Source organism: Lissotriton helveticus, chromosome 3_1, assembly GCF_964261635.1.
Source record: "Lissotriton helveticus chromosome 3_1, aLisHel1.1, whole genome shotgun sequence".
NCBI classification, from domain to species: Eukaryota; Metazoa; Chordata; class Amphibia; order Caudata; family Salamandridae; genus Lissotriton; species Lissotriton helveticus.
In genome coordinates, this window is record NC_136061.1 from 319,740,434 (window position 1) to 319,759,148 (window position 18,715).

The following is an 18,715-nucleotide window of genomic DNA, read 5'->3' on the forward strand; positions in this document are numbered from 1 at the left end:
TCCAGGAGCCAAAACTTAGCTGATGACGACCTTCACCAGAATCCACTCAGGGGGCTGCGCCGGTGTCTTTTGATACTTCATGGATTGCTGCGGCCTGTTCCAGGGCCACCGTGTCCGGGTCGGGCTTGAGAGGTTTCTTCCGCTGTCTGTCTCGACGCACTGTCTGCCATCCGTCCCTCGACACCCCAGGGGAGCCCGACGCGGCTCCGGAGGACCGTCGGTCCGCCATGTCGTCCTGGGGCGGGTCCTCATGGGGGATGCCCAGCACTGCACACGTGTCTCGTAGGGAACGCAACTGGTGGAGGGCGCCATTCCACTTAAAGACCAGGCGAAAAGGGTGTCCCCAGGAATACGGGACCCCCTCCTTACGCAGGAAGGTTGTGGCAACCCTAAACGCCCTCCGCTTTTGTAGGGTGGTCGCAGCCAAGTCCTGAAAGAGTTCCACATTGTGGTCTTGGAAGCGGAGGGGCTGCTTGTGACGTGCCTCCCTCAAGATGCGCTCCTTCAAAGGGTAGTCCGGCAGAAAGGCCAGTATGTCCGGTGGGGGGCCCTGGGACCGGCGGGCCGGGCCCACTCGGTGGGCTCTGTCGATACGAACCACAAAGTCATCCCCTTCACCCAGCACCATTCGGAAGAGCGCTTGCAGGTACCCCGCTATGTCTTCCCCCTCCGCCTTGAGCGGCACATTCCGGACTCGAATGTTATTCCGCCTGGAGCGGTTCTCCAGGTCCTCCGTATGGGTCTGAAGATCCACTTGCTGGTCATGAAGGCGAACGATCTCCTGCCGAAGGAGCTCTATTTCTTCGCTTCTGGCCTGGCCCGAGAGCTCGTTGGCCGCTACTCTCTCCCCCAGGTCGTCGACGTCTCGTCGGAGTTCCTTGTACTCCCCTGTCATTTCCTGCCGGAAGGTTTGAATATCGTCTTTCAGGGAGGCGAAGAGGGTTTCCATAAATGCCTTGGTCGCCGGTGTCTCGCCTTCTGGGAGATCCTTCCCCTTGGGGGGGGGGCCCTGGCGCCGGCTTGTCCGGGCTTTTGTCGGTCTTGGGGGGTCCCTTGACCAGCATCTCCGAGATGTTGCGGTTCCCTTTGCGGTTCGACATGGCAAACCCAGCCGTAGGCCACAGCCCGGTCGGGGCTCTAGGTGCTTCCGCAAGGTGCCCTGGTGTGCTCCGGCCGTAGTTCGGGAAGGCCGATATCGTGTCCCTGGGGCCTCTCCCCTAGGCCTCTATACTGCCGCTCCTCCTCGCTCACGGCACAGAACCTGGCGCCCGCGTGGTATCCTTGGGCCCCCGTCCGCCCGCTCGGATCTCCTCCTCCCAGGGCCCGCCGCCTCCTCGGGCTGTCCCAGAGGCGCAGCTGCGCCCCAGCCGCGTGTCGTGTGTGTCTCTGGGGGTCACTAGTAGTCGCCCCCTGGCCGCCCCCTGAGCGCCGCTCACCTCCTTCTTGTGGATGCCGGGTCCCACCGCTGCCCGATGCCGATTGGCCCCACCGGCCCGCGACACAGCAGGGCCGCGCTCCCTCCACTGGGCCCACGCCGGGGCCTCGCGTAGCTCCGAAGGCCGGCGGGCCCGGCACCGCACTGTCCGTTGGGTCGCTGTCGGATGCTGCCGGACTGCGCCCCTCGGCTCCCACTGACACCGCCGGGTACTTCACCGGCTCCTCCCCTGTGGCCGCTGTGCCGCGTGGGGCCCCGTCTCGCCCCCTGCAGCAGCGCGTGTCACCTCTAAACGCGCCTTTCGGCGGCAGCCAAGCGTCTCTGGTCCTCGGCGCCCACCTCCACCAGGCCCACGCCGGGGCCTCGCGTTGCTCTGGGGGCCGGCGGGCCCGGCGCCGCGTAGTCCTCCTCCGGTCCGCCCGAGCCTCCGCCTGGTGGTGTCGGGTGATGCTCTCGGATCTCCGGAGCCGCTGCAGGGGTCCCCGGCTCTCCCTCACTCGAGTCTCAGATGTTGCCGGGGGTCTCCCGGGGCCGCCCGGCACCAGCGCCCGGGTCACTGCTGCCCGCGCCGGCCCACCGCTGTCAGGCTTCTCCGTTTCCCGGCGCTCTACGGCAGCCTCGAGCCTCGTCACCGGCTCCTCGTCTGCAGCACCACTCCCGGACCTTTTCCGCTGATAATGGCCGGCTCGGTGAGGGCGAAGGTCCGCAAGGTTCCCTGGCGGGGGATCAGTCCTGGGGAGCCTCCGCGAGACACGTCTTACCGAGCCGCCATCTTAGCCACGCCTGCTTGTTAGACTTTTAACAGATCTGTGTATTAAAAAAAAAAAATACAAAATAACTCCTCTTGGTTTACTCGATGTAGACGCAGATTGTGAAACATGACCTAAGCGATTAGCCCTCTGAATGTTCAGTGGTGGAGTTTCAGGAAGATCCAGAAGTTTTGGAAGAAAAGATTTGAAAACGGAGAGAGGATTAGGGCCCTCAAGTACCTCTACTGAACCATAAATGTCAATATTATTGTGCCTGATACTATTTTCAAGGATTTCAATATGCTTTTGGAGATATGACATCTGATTCTGCATGGAGGAGACCTGACTGGCGACAGAATGAAAAGACTCCACTTTATTCTCTAATTAAACAACCCTGCTCTGCATGTCTGAGTATTTGTCATCAAACTGTTGAAGACGAATATTTGTCTCCTCTGTGTATGGCTTCAGTGCTCGAATTTCCTCAAGAATTAGTTCCACGGAAATTGGAGGAGGTGATGTAGTTGGTAAAGGCGGGTCTTTTTTTAGTCTTTTCCCAGATGAAAGCACTGATGTCCCAGATAGCTTGGACACAATTTTGGAGGTAGCAAGTGATATACTTGAAGCTGGGACACCTGTTGTTATAACTTCCTCCAATCCGCCATGTTATCTTGAAGAATACAAAAAGGATTTAAGTCAACCACAGATGGAGAGGAAGTGTTGACAGAACGTCGAGCAGGCGTTATTCTCCCTATACACAGATAGCACAAAAGCAGCACACAGCCAGAATAAGAAGAGAAACTCACAGGGGGAACAGCAATACAGCTTAAATGATAGTATTCATTTTGTGTTCAAGAAATTTCAGTCACAAGGAAGACTGAGAAAGGCATTATCTGAAAGTGCAAGGAGGACCCCAGAAATATTATAAGATACCTCAAGACTACTGAAGAGGCGTAGAACTTGCAAATTCTAGTGCAAGAATTGCACTTATCCACTAAAACATCCAGGAACACAACAAAACATTAGTGCCTCAGGATAAAATGGGTAAAAAACAAAATGGCAGATGTGAGCCCCGAGGGAATCGCGATGGCTTAAAGAAATGTAAATTGCGGTTTCCCGCTTACAGCGAAAGATGCTTTAACCGAGGAAAACTAATGCCGACAGTTTCATCTTCCGTGCAGTTCCTTTCCACACAATATGAGAAGGTCCTTCCGTAGAAGAAGGTTAAAACCTCCAATGCCAACTCACAGCTCACAGACGAGCGACCATTCCCGCCGGCGTCCATGCCATGCCCCCTCCAGCCCGTCTGACTCCCTCAGCCTTGTGTGCTCTGAGCTCTCTTTATGACATGATAAATGGCTTGCAGCCTACATAAATTGGTTTGTTGCAGGTGCTTTCAGGAATGAATGCAATAAAAAGTTTATCCCTTGCTGTCTCACTGTGTCCAATCCGACAAATCACTATGAGGTGTATTTCCTCACTAGGTTTCGTGGGTAAAGATATATCAATAAATAAATGATCTGTAGGGCACTCAGCATTGTTATCTCACAGTCTGTAATGAAGGTCTGGGGTTATACTGAATTTTCAGCAACTTACGTCATTATTACATGAAATGTATTTACTGAACTACATGTTCATAATTGCTTTATTAACCTCCTTTCTTTATCAAATTTGCTAGAAAATGCACCATTTCCTACTCTTTTGTCAAAATGTTTTTGGGGGGAGAATATCCCCTGAGTCACCCTTATCGCTGTCAGACTCGTTCGCTAGCCGCGCTCGCCAATGGGCACTCATCCAGAACTTTTACCCGTCCCACTTTCAATTGTCACCAGCTGTGGATGACACGTTTGAATAATAGTGCTTCTTTTTTATCTCACTTTAAAAGGTATGATCTTTGTAGGGTCCAATGGGCACCCGTGGCGCATTTCACTCAATTCAAGGTGTTGGCTATAGACATTCGCTGTCAGAACTCTCCCAGCACTTTATTGTATGCTTTATTAAACAATGATATTTCAGCATATGTATCTGGATAAAAAAAGCTGAAGAAAAAAATAGGGCCAAAATCAGCCTTTAAATTCTTACATTTATTCACTGAAGCACCTGCTACTGAAATACAGCAAATATCATCTTAAAACATGAAACTACAGCTCCTCAAAGGAATAAAAAGCTCTCCAGTTTATAAAAGCGTTCAATCTCTGCTTTTTTCAGATCTAACAGCAATTCTCTTCCAACATTAAGTCAATACTTAAAAAAACAGTTAAGGTGTTCTACTTTGATAGTAGAGACTAATTCTGGTTGGACCGTTAACTCTTCATTCTCCTCCATTTCCCTCTACATGGGCCTCGCTCACAACAGACGAAATCAGAGATAAGTGATGAAGATAACTTCCTCTTTATCAAAGTACAGAGACCTGCACATTTGACCTAATTCATAGTTGATGTTTACAAAAAAATGTAACTCATTTAACAGCTGAACTTTACCGACCATGTAAATAACCTTTTCTCCAGTTTGCCTTTGGCATGCACAACAAGTCAGAGTCACTCTTTGCTGACACAGGGACGGGTCCTGTCATGCACACTTTGGACTCGCCTGTGACCAGTAGGAAATCCTTTTTGGACATTGCTGCCGCCAGAAAGGTAAGGCCATATTTGATTCAGGGGTGGACCTCACCTCCCCTGAAAGCCACGTCACTGACAGGCAACTGATTTTCCCCCATCTTTCCTTTCAGTAGTTCTGATGTCTCTATTGCGAAGTTCGCGTCTGTTCAGTAGCTCTCAAGTTCCTAGTCTGACGGTGCTATTTCCCTTGCGTCGTAATACTGGCAATTGTAGATTTGCTATGGAAAAAATAAATTAAAAGTATCAGAATTCAAAGAAAAAACTGAATTGTCTAAGCTGCACATAATTGAGAGTAACAGAATGGTTCTGAAAAGGCAGCATTTATAATTGGTGACTGATATTCACTGTGTTGCAGGTTCCAGTCCCCTTTGGTCAGACCTCGAGGTAACTTTCTACAGGAAGCGGGTATTTTGGTCGATGTCCCAGAAAGACTTCACCCAAAGAACCTCACAATGGCGCCAGCTGATGGTGTGGGGAAAGAGGATAACCCAGCCAGGTGCAATAACTCCCTACCTACCCTGCAAGGACCATCTTCCTCCTATTGGGGAAAATACTTTCGGAAATATTATCAACTTGTTCCAGCGAACTTCTCAGAAGAAGCTAAGCAGCTGGTAATCTTGGGAGCACCAATGGTAAGGATGGAATTTTCAAAAGTTCTTTTATGGGCAAGTACTGACTGCATGTGATAACTTTACAGGCCTAGTTTAGAGTTTGGTGCGAACAGAAATTTCTAAAGCAGTCCAGCATGCACATTTTGTTTGCCTTAAGGAGAATGAGTTACTATGGTATTGTGCTTGGCAACCAAATTACACTTGTGTATTGGCATGTGAGCTGGAAGGATGGGATAAGAGATTGGTCACTTGAACATCTGTTAAGAATTAGGTATGTGAGTTGTTTTAGGGGTCCTAGGCCAGAGATTTCCTAATGTCTAATGTCGGGGGGCGCAGTGAACATCAAGCGCATGACCTTCGTGTTGCAGAAGCAGTGCGGGGGGGGGGATATGGGTGGGGGACATATAGACTGTGCCACAGCTCTTTTTGACCTGGACCCCACCTCCGCAGCTGTTAAATGTGTTAACAGGCAACACAGAATAAAGCACACATTGCACCTTGCCTAGCACAATATACAAACACGTGCACACCACACACTCTTTACAATTGTCCTTTACAGGTGGCTCCACCAGTTTTATCCGTGGCTCAGTGTGTGCTCCTCCTAGAAATTACTTCTAGAAACACTACTGGTTTGTTTGGGCAATATAAAGGAATGGAAGGTTCCCCCATCAAGGCTGCTGGCCAAGAATGTGGCCTGGCTCATGTGGGAACCCGTGTAAGTAACAGTTAACTGGGTTGTTAAGGCTGGCCACCGAATATGTTACCCAAATAAAAGGAGGAAAGAACTCAACTACTTAACACTACTATGCTCATATACATTGTGTATGAAGTCAGAGCAGGTCTCGAGTACCGCAGATCATACACTGTGGGGAAGAAGGACCAATGGGGATTTTGTTCATGTTCTGAAGTTTTGGAAACATAATGCATTTGAAAACAAATTGATGCAATACCTCTGGTCAGAACCTGGTAGGATTAAAATCCCACTTTACTGGAATCAATGCATGCAATAAGCAAACATATGATGCAATGTAATGAAAATTAGTTGTGCATAATCAGGGTATTTCTACGTCATGCTGCTTCATCCTCATAGTCCAAAAAAGTAGAGCAACGCCATTTTACCGCAAGGCTGACTTCGGTGGCCCATGTTGTGACCCATTACACGGATCAATGTGTTGGACTTGGCCCTTTTGGCAGGTTCACCCCTAAACTCTTTGCTTTTAAATGTGACCTGGTGTTAATTGTTTTTGGCTTCTGCGCACTTTAACACTGTGCAGGGTCCTGGGGGTCGTGGCGGTGGGTGTTGTGGCCCTGTTGGGGCTCCGAGTTGCATGATGAGTAGCTCTATGGTGTCGTTCTGGTGTGACTGTGTGCGGGGCTCCGTTGCCTACTGCAGGTAGTCGTCCGGCTTTATACCTGCTTGAGGCAGGTGTTAAATACCTGCAGCTAACGCGGCTTATCGCGTGTTTTCGGTTCTCTTCGTGGATCTGCCAGTTCGCTGTGAAAGTGGTATTGCTGTTTTTTCATGTGTTTCTGCACGGGAACGCCTACTCTGCATCTCATTAGCGTTGGTTGGTGGTGTCCGCTGTAGTGTTAGGTCTTGGGGCTGTTAACGCGGGAATTCTGGCGATGTCCGCTGTTTGCACCAGCTTGTGAATGGGGTGTTAGCTCTATCTCCACTTTTGGTTCGTTAAGGTGGTGATAAATCGGAGTTAACTCCTTGTGAATATGCCCCAGAATGAGGCCATTGGTACCTCAATAACCAACATCTGAATATTTTGAATAAATACAAATAACTAGGTTGCTAGCTAAACTCACTAAAACTAAACGTGGCGTCATTACAATTTGCCTTCCGAACAATCTTCAAAAGTACAAAACTGTACTTCTTTGAAACACTGCCATACTGATTCCAACACTTGCATATGGGGCAGTGGCTTTTCCAGGGAATTTGGGTGTCTTCTTGAACTGCTCACAAAGTGCAGAATTTAGATCACTGTTTCAATTGCCATTTAACACGCCCGCATCCCAAATTAGGATGGAATTTGCATTGAGTGATCAACTGCTTATCCAGAAAGCTTACATTTTAAAGTTGATGCACTCAGAACGTGAAACAGAATCTGAAACACTGAAAATTGTTATTTGGCTGGAAGTCTCACTTGCCAATAGCTCATGTAATAGATACGCTTGAGCTCATCCCTTTTTGATCTTCTGGAGATAAGAGAGGCTGAAGATTTGTGGAACTTAAATCAACAGCATTCACAGTTTAAAGCAGCCCTGAATAGAAAGGTAAAAATTGAGTCTTTTACCTCAGATTATCGAGGTTTCACCAGAAGAGAACACCCTGCCTTAGGTCTGGCCAGCTATGCCAGAAGAGGACTTCAAAAATATGTCACGGAACCATTTCGTCGTATCATAAAGTGACATTTTGTCAACTTCGGATTGGCTGTTTTACATTATTAGAATTTCTACCTCGATGGGCAAGTCAATCTGACACTAAAATATGTCGCCTTTGTGGCTTGCTCCAGGAATTTTTATCACACCTGCTCTGCATTTGCCCTGTTTTTTTGAGGAATGGAGAAGATTCCTCTAGCTCCTGCTGATTTAAAAAGGTCTACGGACAATTCCAACGATTGTCAATTATCTTCTGAGCAATGCTCAGCTGCAGGTGATTTCCAAACTCACAACATTTCTGATGCAGCAGACAATTATTAAGGAAGAAAAACACTGTTTTAAATGCTACAGCACCTTAGTGTGAGCCCTCTGAAACATAGTCATGCAGCCATAAAGTCTGCTGTAGATAACTTGATTCATTCAGGCTTTTGGCTTTTTTTCCATAAACAGGCCAAATCATCTCTACACATGGTAAATTTGCATGGCTAATAAAAAGACGGGATCCCAGTTTCACAAGCAGTTGGGCACTTAGTGAATGGGTGCACACCCACATATTATGCAGGGTACATTAGTCTGAATTATTTCATTGAACATTCCAAAACAGTGCCGCTGCAAAGTCTAGTCCAGACCCATAGCACACACTCAAACTACCTTGACCTACACCCATCCCATTTTCAAAACTCCATGGCAGCCTTCTTTTACAAACTCTCATCCAAACCCCTTTTTAATAGGTAATCAGACACTCTCTGCCTATTGTTTTATATCTCATCATAACATAGCATGCTGGTTCTTCAGTCTACCCTACTGGACTTCAGAACATGCAATGATACGATTACCTCTACCTCGGGCCAGCCTTCAGAGCTCATCTACCAAATCTTAGAACCCCTCTTACCCATTCTGTCATCCCCCTACCCATTGGATGGTCCTCAAACCTCCCACCAACTTAAGGCATGCTCTCACCACCTCCCTCCTCTGACAGCCATCATCTCTTATAGCACCTAAGTGGGCCTCAGCCATAAGAACTCTGGCAGTTGTGAGAACCCTCCGAAACATCAGATGCCCCTTTCCAGAACCCCCCACCAATGGCCCTTCCTCAGAACATTATCATATCTGGTTTTCCCCCATTCTCACTGCAACTAACAAAGTTTGACCTCCTATAAGGACCCATAGGGCCCAGAATAACTCTCACTTCTGGACATCACAGCCCCACTATCAACACTCAGGGACCTCATCATCTTTCTGACCTACACCAGGAGGAGTGTGGCTCAATGGTTAGAGCGGCAGACCCTGATGCAGAGTTCTGGCCAGGGACCAGGGTTCGATTCCCGCCTCGGCGGGGTCTCGTGCTCAATTTCCTCGGACCTGTTAATTCCCGCCTCGGTGCCTATTCTAATCACGGGCCCCACGCTGCAACTATGGGCAATAGCTTGCTTAGCCTCCACACCGGCCCCAACAGCGCTAAGGATGCCTGCCTTCACCCGGGGGTGCCCAGGAGTGGACACTTCACAGGGAAAGCCAGGAGGGGTTCCACAGCGGTATGAGTATCAGCACCAGGAAGCCGAATATGCGACACCGCAAGGTGACCGTCTTGTGACAGTGCGCTCTATAAGTACCATGACATTTACATTTACATTTACACCACTAACTCCCAATGTTTATCAACATCCTCTTTCCGGTCAATATACTTTCAGTCAATGCCTTCTGCTCTTGGAATCCTCCAGACCCTCCCCTATGCCATTTCTAAAAGGTAATTTAACCTGCATGGCAATAGATTTTGCAGTCTTCTGCAGGCTCTCGGAGATTGTCACATCTTTCTGCAAGTCCTCAGGTCACTTCTGCCAGCCTCACCCCTAAGAGCCCACATGGTGCTCTTTGTGAACTCTGATTACACTGTTGATATAAGGGCTCATCCAGTCCTCTTTGTCAGCACTTCAACCTTTTAACTGGCCCTCACATTTTCATGCACCTTCTTTTTGTCAGAGCCCGTACACCAGTGCTCAGACTACCTCTCCCTATTTTTACATTTCAGTGCCACCTCTTCTTGCCCTCTAAGGCCCTCAACAGACTCTCTGAAAATACCTTTTCAGACCATCCTTTGCTGGCACTCACCACCACTTGGCTAGCTCTTGGCCGCCTTTACTGATCTTGGCATTCACACCTTCCTCTAGCACCTTGCCAGGCTTCACATTGTCCAACTAACCCATAGGTACTCATTTGTGCCAGGTTTCACTTTCCAGTGCCTACCATGACCCCCAGCCTTGCTGCCCCGAAGAGTCTGTTCACCACTTTGGCAACTCTCACAGACTACTGAACAATCTGTTGCCCTTAGATGGTCACTAAAAATTGACCCTAATAATCTCTCATTTGTCTTCTGAATACCTCATTTGGCCTTCTGACTTTTTCTAATGGTCCCAATAGCCCATTTGTTTGCACAACCATCCCTTCTATATGATATCTCCTGACTGATCTCACTGCCCTTCCAACACTCCATTCAGCCTTAGCACCCAACATCCATTGTCAAATACTTCTGACAGCCAAGAGTTTCAGATATTACTTTATTGTTCTTGACACTCAGACATTCCTAGCATGATTTCCAGACATTTCTGCTGCATATGAAACATCACTTCAACATGCCCTCAGAGATTGAAAAGACCACTTTTCTGGTGCTGAAGAGAACACTGCTGGCCTTTGTTTGCAGTTCTAATACAGCTGGCAACCTGAGGCCTTTTTTACTCGTCGTCCCTTGGAGGGCAATCTGAGTTCACATATCTGCAGTCTCTGTGATTCTCTCTTCTGCTTGTCAGAATCCACTTATGATGCTAAGTTCCCCTTTGCTAATTGTAATAACCTTTCGACTCCTATGCTAGCGTTTACCATTTTGAGGCTCTTTGACTTTCTTATACCCTTTCTGCCATTCTTCACAGGCCACAATCCTTTTCACCCATCCACTTTTTGACCTCTCAGCCAAGTTTCAGTCCCTCTGCGTTCAGTTCCACATTTTGACTACTGTACCAGCATCAGATAGTGTCTGCTATCACTCAGAACTCAGATTGTAACAGTCCTGGCTTTTTATGCACTTTGCATGGTCTGATGTTTCACCACTTACTTAACATCAGTTCCGTAAGTGGACTGAAAAGGGTAGGGAGTTTTAAGTGATAACAGTATAAGACGAATGAATAAGAACTATTTACACAAGGGATATCCTGAAACAAGTGACCTGAATTCAAATAGGTATTTCCAATCTTCATCCTTCTCCTCCTGGTCCTTCTATGCTTTTTGATTTTGGTCCTATTTCATGTCTTCCTTTTCTGGGCTTGGTTCATCCTGATCCTCCTGGCCCAGCTGATAGTGTATCCGCTGGTTCTGGTCTTCTATTAGATCCTCTTGGTCCAGTTTTGGTCCCCTTGGTTGTCCTGGCTCTGACATTTTGGTTCCCTGAACCTTTTAATTCTGGCTGTACTATCCCAGGCCCTGGTCCTCCTGCTCCACTTAATAATTTAGATCCCTTCCTCTTAGCCCTGTTCCTGATTATCCTGATTCTTCAAATCTGCCTATTCCTCTTCCATCTGGTCCTAACAGCCCTTGTCCACCTTCTCTATTTGGTCACAATACTCCTGATCCCTTGTCCTCCAAGTCCTGCTACTCATTGTCATCCTAGTTCAGCACTAACTCACTCTCTCAGTCCTAATGCTCCTGGCTCTGTTCATACTGCTCCTAGTCAGCCAACTTGGTTAGCTTGGCTCCTGTTATCCAGGCCCCCATTATCCAGGCCCTCCTTTTCCTTATTACTGTGCTCCTTGCCCTAGTATGCCAGGTCTTGATCCTCCAGGGCCTCTTGATCTTGATCTTGATCTTTCTCCTACTCTTGGTTGTGGTCCCTCTTGTCCTCCTTGCCTTGATTCTCTTCGCTCTTGGCCTCCTCGCTCTGCATGCCTGTGTGTCTGCTCCTGATCCTCCTGGCCCTCTTCTACTAATATTCCTCACTCTAGTTCTGGTCTGCCTATCCATAGTCTTCCTATTACTGTTCTTCACAGTTTGTGGTTCCTTCCTGGTTTTGTGCCCAATAGACTTTCTCCTCTTGCTCCTGGACATTCTTCTTCAGTCGTGCTCGGCTAGACCCGCGAACCGCGCACTGCCCTGCCTGCAACATCCAGGGGGCAGCGCGGTCTCATGAGAGGCGCGTAGCAGTTGCCCCGCTCCCCGGGACCTTTAAATACCAGCGCGGGCTCCCGCATCGGAGCTTGGTTTGTTGGCGCTTTAACTCCGTGGCTTACCTGCACTCTGCCCAGCTGCTGTCTTTCATCTTGCCACCTCACGAGGATTGCTTGCCAGTGAGAGGGGGAGCCTGCCTGCTAGTCGCGCTCTGCTAGACCCGCGAATCGCGCACTGCCCTGCCTACAACATCCAGGGGGCAGCGCGGTCTCGCGAGAGGCGCGTAGCAGTTGCCCCGCCCCCCCAGGACCTTTAAATACCAGCGCGGGCTCCCGCATCGTGGGACGCCCGCATCGGAACTTGGTTTGTTGGCGATTTAACTCCGTGGCTTACCTGCACTCTGCCCAGCTGCTGTCTTTCATCTTGCCACCTCACGAGGATTGCTTGCCAGTGAGAGGGGGAGCCTGCCTGCTAGTCGCGCTCTGCTAGACCCGCGAACCGCGCACTGCCCTGCCTACAACATCCAGGGGGCAGTGTGGTCTCGCGAGAGGTGCTTAGCAGTTGCCCCGCCCCCGGGACCTTGAAATACCAGCGCAGGCTCCCCCATCGTGGGACGCACGCGGGCGCACAACGGGTGAAGCCTGGGCCAAGGGCCCAGCGGACTCTACTGAAGCGGCCTCTTAAAACTGCCCCTTGGTATACACAGTCTCTTAGGGACAAGAAGGGCCTTTGCAGAAGGGCGGAAAGACGCTGGCGTCTAGACAACTCAACAGACAACAAAACCCTCTATCGCGAAGCTATTAGCGAGTACAAAATCCAAATAAAAGCAGCCCAGTCCACCTACTTCGCCGATCAAATCCTACAAGCCAAATCTAAACCGAGAGAGATCTTTCAGATCATTAAAAAGCTAACAAACCCTCCCCCTGCGCCGCACATCGAGAAATCTGTCAAACAATGTAATGATATTGCCGAGTTTTTCTTTCAGAAAGTGAACAAGATTTACTCGGCATTTCCTTCCCCAAAAATGAATCCTTCAATCCAACCCAATATCTCTCCAACCCTGCCCCGTCCCCCTGTACAACAGAGCCTAACTTGATTTCCCCTACTAAATCTCCCCACCCTTGAATCACTAGCTCTTAGCATCAAGTCAGGCTCGCCGGATGACCCTGCCCCCCCTGACATCCTAATGGCAGCATCCCGGATCACCCTGCCTGTCATCAGGGAGGTACTAAACGCATCTATCTCCTCCAGCACTGTGCCAACTGTATGGAAGCAAGCCATGGTCAGGTCACTAATTAAGAAGCCCAATTTGGACCCGTCTGACCTGGCCAACTATCGTCCCATCTCCCTGCTCCCATGGGTGAGCAAGGTACTTGAAAAATATATCAACCTACAGCTGGTGAACTTCTTGGAAGATCAACACATACTCGATCCCACTCAGACGGGGTTCAGACCAAAACACGGGACTGAGACCGCCCTCCTCATGGTCACCGAGGAAACTAGAAAAATCCTGGATCAAGGAGGATCAGTGGCAGTGATCCTCCTTGATCTAAGTGTGGCTTTTGATACGGTCAGTCATGACACCCTACTGAACCGGTTGTCCTGTGTGGGGATCAAGGATAAGGCCTGGGCATGGTTTAAATCGTTCCTGGACAACAGATCCTTCAGGGTCTTTGATGGCGAATCCGTGTCCTCCAGCAGACCCCTAAAATGTGGTGTCCCTCAGGGCTCCTCTCTAAGCCCCGCGCTTTTCAATCTGTATATGAGACCGCTGGCCGATGTCGTCCGCCCATTTGGAGTTAAGATCATCTCCTATGCGGACGACACGCAGCTAGTGGTCTCGCTGGCGCAGGAGGCCAATCGAACTGCGCCAGGCGGACTTAGAGAGTGCCTGGAGGAGGTGAGGAACTGGATGTCATCATCATCCCTGAAGTTGAATGGGGATAAAACAGAGCTGATGCTCTTAGGCCCATCAGATCTGGCCCTACCTCCCTCTCTGTGGCCCCCCTGTCTAGGCCCTCCCCCGACCCCCAAAAACACTATCAAAAGCCTCGGAGTGTGGCTGGACAGCTCATTATCTTTCAATGTCCAGGCCACTAAACTTTCAGCCACCTGTTTTGGCATCATGAGGGTGCTACATAAAATATTTCCCCTCCGGCCCATGGAAGCAAAACAGGCAGCCATTCAAGGTCTTATTCAATCACGCCTTGACTTCAACAATGTACTTTACCTTGGCGCCCCCGAATACACCCTACGCAGGCTGCAGATTGTACAGAATTGCGCAGCGCGCCTACTGCTCAAAATTCCCCGCAGAAACTCAGTGAGGGCCGGACTGATCAGCCTTCACTGGCTTCCGATCAGACAGAGAGTTCTGTTCAAAACTTTATGCATAGCTCATCAAGCCTTCTGGGACAAAGGACCCAGCATCACACGAGATCTGGTTACCCATTACACCCCAAACCGAAGTCTGCGTTCCAGCCAGACCTTCTTGGCTGTAGTACCAAGAATAAAAAGATCCAGATCTGGAGGAAGGACGTTTACCTACAACGCATCCAAGACATGGAACACCCTCTCACTCCATCTCAGAGCGAACCCTAACCTCACGGAGTTCCGCAAGCAATTAAAGACCTTTCTGTTTGCATCCTCTTACTAACTGTCTGCCTCCCCTCCAACTCCTCAGTAGGCCCTGGCTATCCTAGCGCTTGGACGCCTCCGGGCAACAATTCGCGCTTTATAAATTCACAAGTTTACAAGTATACAAGGGCGGGCCCGTCTGAGCCCGTTCGAGACTGGTGGAGACTGGACTGGGCCACCTCTCGAACATTGTAAATATTGCATTTTTTCATATCCTCTGTCTATAAGTTTCTCAAAGGGAAATACACCGTGCTTAGGAAACACTATGTCGTCTAGAGTTGGGAGAGGTAGAAAGGCATTAAATGCAGTGACAGGAGGAAGCGTTACTGGGACTTTGGACCAGTTTATTACTAGAGCAACCTCGGTCTTAGAACACGAGATTGCTCTGACTGAACGCCGCCTGTCCCTGGAACCCATGTATTTGAGGAGATCCTCAATGGGAGGAATAGCACTGGCGTCCTCTCCAAACCAAGGGATCGTTCCCGCCTTGTCTCCCGACATTATTTTGTCAGATGGAAATAACCAACATTCGCATGAGCCAGAGCAATCTGACTTGTTAGATACTCTGGAAATTAGTGCACCGCTCATATTAGATGACTCTTCTATAGATAACACCATGAACATCACTGGACCGAGCATTTCCACTAGATCCACAACCTTCATATGGTTAATCCTCAAATCCCAAAACCGATAGTGAAGAGAAAATGTGGGGGGGGGGGTATTCATAAGGGGGGTTGTACAAAGAGGACCAAGGTAACAAACCCAACGAGTGCTCCATTACAACTAATGGCAGATGCTACTAATGTGTCTTCATCCTTGACTACCACTCAGTTGCAAAAGGTCCCCTTGGTCCATGTGGTAGACCCCCTGACCCTAACGAATAACAGTGAAGAGGGTTTGTTTGGAAAAATAGAACAGTTGGTCAAATCACTGATGTTACCACTAATGGAGAGATCCAAACGAATTAGCGAGAAGCTTGGGAAGTTAGAACAAGTCACCCAAGCTAAATCTTTGCTATTGAAAAAACTTTTGGATTCTACCGTAACTCAGTGTGATCGAAATGTTATAACCACAGATGAATCTGTAAGTAGGCCAAGTGCGAGTTTGAATATCACCTCTAATATCTCAGCACTGCCATCTAATGGTATGGCACCAGAAAATCCTGTGGGTTGTTCATCGGCTCACGGGAGAGGTGGCTACTAGAGGGAATAGAAAAGGGGGGTGCATTGATTACAGGGGAAATAGAAAAGGCGAACAAAAATATATCACGAATTAATGATGTATCTCAAACTTGTACAGAAATAAGCAGTTTAGTGAGAATAGATCTTTCACCAGATTCATATCCCTATGTAGTTGTCCTATCCGGGGTCCCAAAGTTAGGTAATCAGAAAACAGAAACCTACCAGGAACTTAAAAATAAAATAACCTTATGGTTAAATAAAAATACACCACTCTGACCAGATCTACGTGGATAAATCCTAAATGTGCGTAGAGTGAGTTGGTTGGGCCATAGAAAGAAGGACATGGACGGGGACTGCATTATAGTTAATTTTAGGGACAGCAGGGTAGTTCAGTACATAGGTGACTTTCATAACCATAGAGGAACAGGTGGCATTTATACTCTAAATTTAACTTACTTTTATCCCTCTATTCCCCCTGCCCCGCCTGGCATAATATCTCATGATAGATGGCGAGGAGGGTTAAGGACCCCATCTGAAAACCAGTTCAACATCCCAATAGCTAATGGCTTTGAGGTGTTTTCTGGGCTTGAAGGGGTTGACTGACTGTGCAAAGAGAAGGGTATGGCTAACTGCATGGAAAACATAAATAATGACATTCCAGTGGTAAACGAAAATATAGTAGGTGCAACCTCATTTTTAGTGGCTCCTGTGGAAAGGGCTGTGGCACTGAACCCTGGTATATTTGAAGATATATTGAATAAAGATTAAGGCAGGCACAATTTTGATACATTCACCCAGCTAGTTGTTAAGGGAGCAGAGAACGAACCAAAAGCAGGACATAAGGCGAAAAAGAGTAAATGGTCTGTCATGTCTTGGAATGTTGCAGGCATAAGATCCAAGAGAAGTAATCCGATATGGGTAAAGTTAATTAATGAATATGATGTAGTCTGTCTTCAGGAGACCTGGGCAGTAGAAGCATCTCATTTGAGCGGTTTTAAAACTTTTTATTCACCTGCTATAGGCTCTGTACACAGCAGAGCAAAAGGAGGGCTCTGCACTTATGTTTTTAATTGTGAGAAAATAGAATTCCCACGGAATAATAGGTTTTATCATATGGTTAGGATACATATTAGTAAAAAGCTGTGTTTGATTATCGTGAACTTTTATAATAACGTTCCTTTGGATAACATCGAATTAACTTTGAAAAATGTAAAATCAGATATTACTTTCTTGCGAGGAGATTCCATTCTCTCCCACTTTTAATGGTAGAGGAGTGCTTTCAACAATTGATTTTATACTTATCTCCTCATGCTACAGAGAGAATGTTCTAAACTTCCAAACATTGGATAATTCTTTAAGTGACCATTTCCCTATTAGAGTTGAAGTATTTAATCCCCATTTTTTTTTTGTAACTTTTTTATTTTGAAAACATGAAAAAATCAAACATAAAACATACAGGCAAGGCAATCCGGTGAGAATACAATCATTAGGTCTGCGCTCAAGGAGGACGGGAAATACATGAGAACAGGAGAGAAGAATCTTTGAATACAGATGAGGGGAGGGGGGCGAAGGCAGAATTGCATATGAACAGCAAAATATACCACAGCTAGAAGGAATGTGGGTCAGGGCGATTGGGAAGGACTAGGAATAGCAGTGAGTGGGGGCGTGCAGATATCCCCACGGTATGAGTTCCAAGGGTTCCAAATCTTCCCCCATTTCCTGGGTCTGCCTCTTGCCACATACACTGTCTTCTCCCTGAACATGCACCAGTCCAGACTCTCTATCCAAGCAGTCACTGTAGGCGGCCTTGAGGACAACCACAACTTTGCAATATCCCTCTTTGCAACCATATTGGCCAGAGTCACCCATCGAAGCTGTGACACCTCATAGTCATTCGGACCCCATACATTCAATAAACATTGTCGGGCTTCCGGCATCATCACAATACCCGTTACTTCATCCATCACATCATGTATACGTTTCCAAAACCGTACCACCTCAGGGCATTCCCATATGATATGGAGATAGGTGCCAAGGAGACCACACCCATGCCTTCCGTGGAGTAGCCCAAATGGATCAAACGGGGACCGGTGACATAGATTCTGTGGAGGATCTTAAGTTGGACCAGACGGAGGCGGGCCGGAATCGCCACCTCCCTGGGGGAGGAGATTGCAGACTGCCAGTCCTCGTCATCCAATTCAATACCATCAGCAGTCCAGGATTCACGGAGGCGATCGAGTAAGCTCGCTCGGTCATTAATCATTTTCTTATAGAACAATGAGATAGTACTATCTGGTACATAACCGTCTAGTATACGATCTTCGAGGGGGGAAGAATCCGGAATATCGCTACCCACTAGTAACACAGAGTTCAGGTCATGGCGTACCTGGACATATCGAAATTTTTCCCTGTCACTCAGTTTATACTCTTTTTGCAAATCCGAGAAGGCCTTCACCCCTCCTCTAACCCAGAGATCACGCACTTTACTAATACCGATCGTGTCCCATTTATCAAATCCCTTCGTCTTCCATAGGCTACCCAACTTCGCAGAGGCATAGAGCGGAGTCGCAGCGGTTAATTTATCACTCCAGCCCATAGCCGCCGTTGCGTTATGCCACACCCGCACGGCTATAGCGGTAGGCCCCGAGAGTTGTGAACGGGAGGATCCCGAATAAAGCGCCCTATAGTAATCACCACCCGGGAGCAACCACTTATCCATTTCAAAAGCTGGATTCAACGCCGGGCCATACATCCCGTGGTTGATGGCAGCGAGGTGGGAAGCCCAATAATACCTACGAATATCCGGGAGTGCTATACCGCCATCATACCAGGGAAGAGCGATGCGTGAACGCCCGTCCCATAGTAGTTGCCTCTGCAACGATTCTACTTCCCGGAAATATTTTGATGGGACGACATCAAAACTATTCTGACGTGCATATAGGAACCGCGG

General features: G+C 48.2%; 1 protein-coding gene across 5 annotated transcripts in view; it reads left to right on the forward strand.

Moving 5' to 3' along the window:
- LOC144822412 (multidrug and toxin extrusion protein 1-like) overlaps positions 1-18,715 on the forward strand; it is an 887,289-nt gene that overhangs the window by 131,828 nt on the left and 736,746 nt on the right. For 3 of the 5 annotated variants that reach the window (XM_078679891.1, XM_078679895.1, XM_078679896.1), the window contains exons 1-2: positions 4,702-4,817; positions 5,155-5,431. In XM_078679891.1, the coding sequence (XP_078536017.1) occupies positions 5,252-5,431 (180 nt within the window). In that variant the 5' untranslated portion in view covers positions 4,702-4,817; positions 5,155-5,251. Of the gene's footprint in view, positions 1-4,701; positions 4,818-5,154; positions 5,432-18,715 lie in introns of those variants that run through there. The other 2 variants (XM_078679893.1, XM_078679892.1) reach the window with 1 other exon arrangement.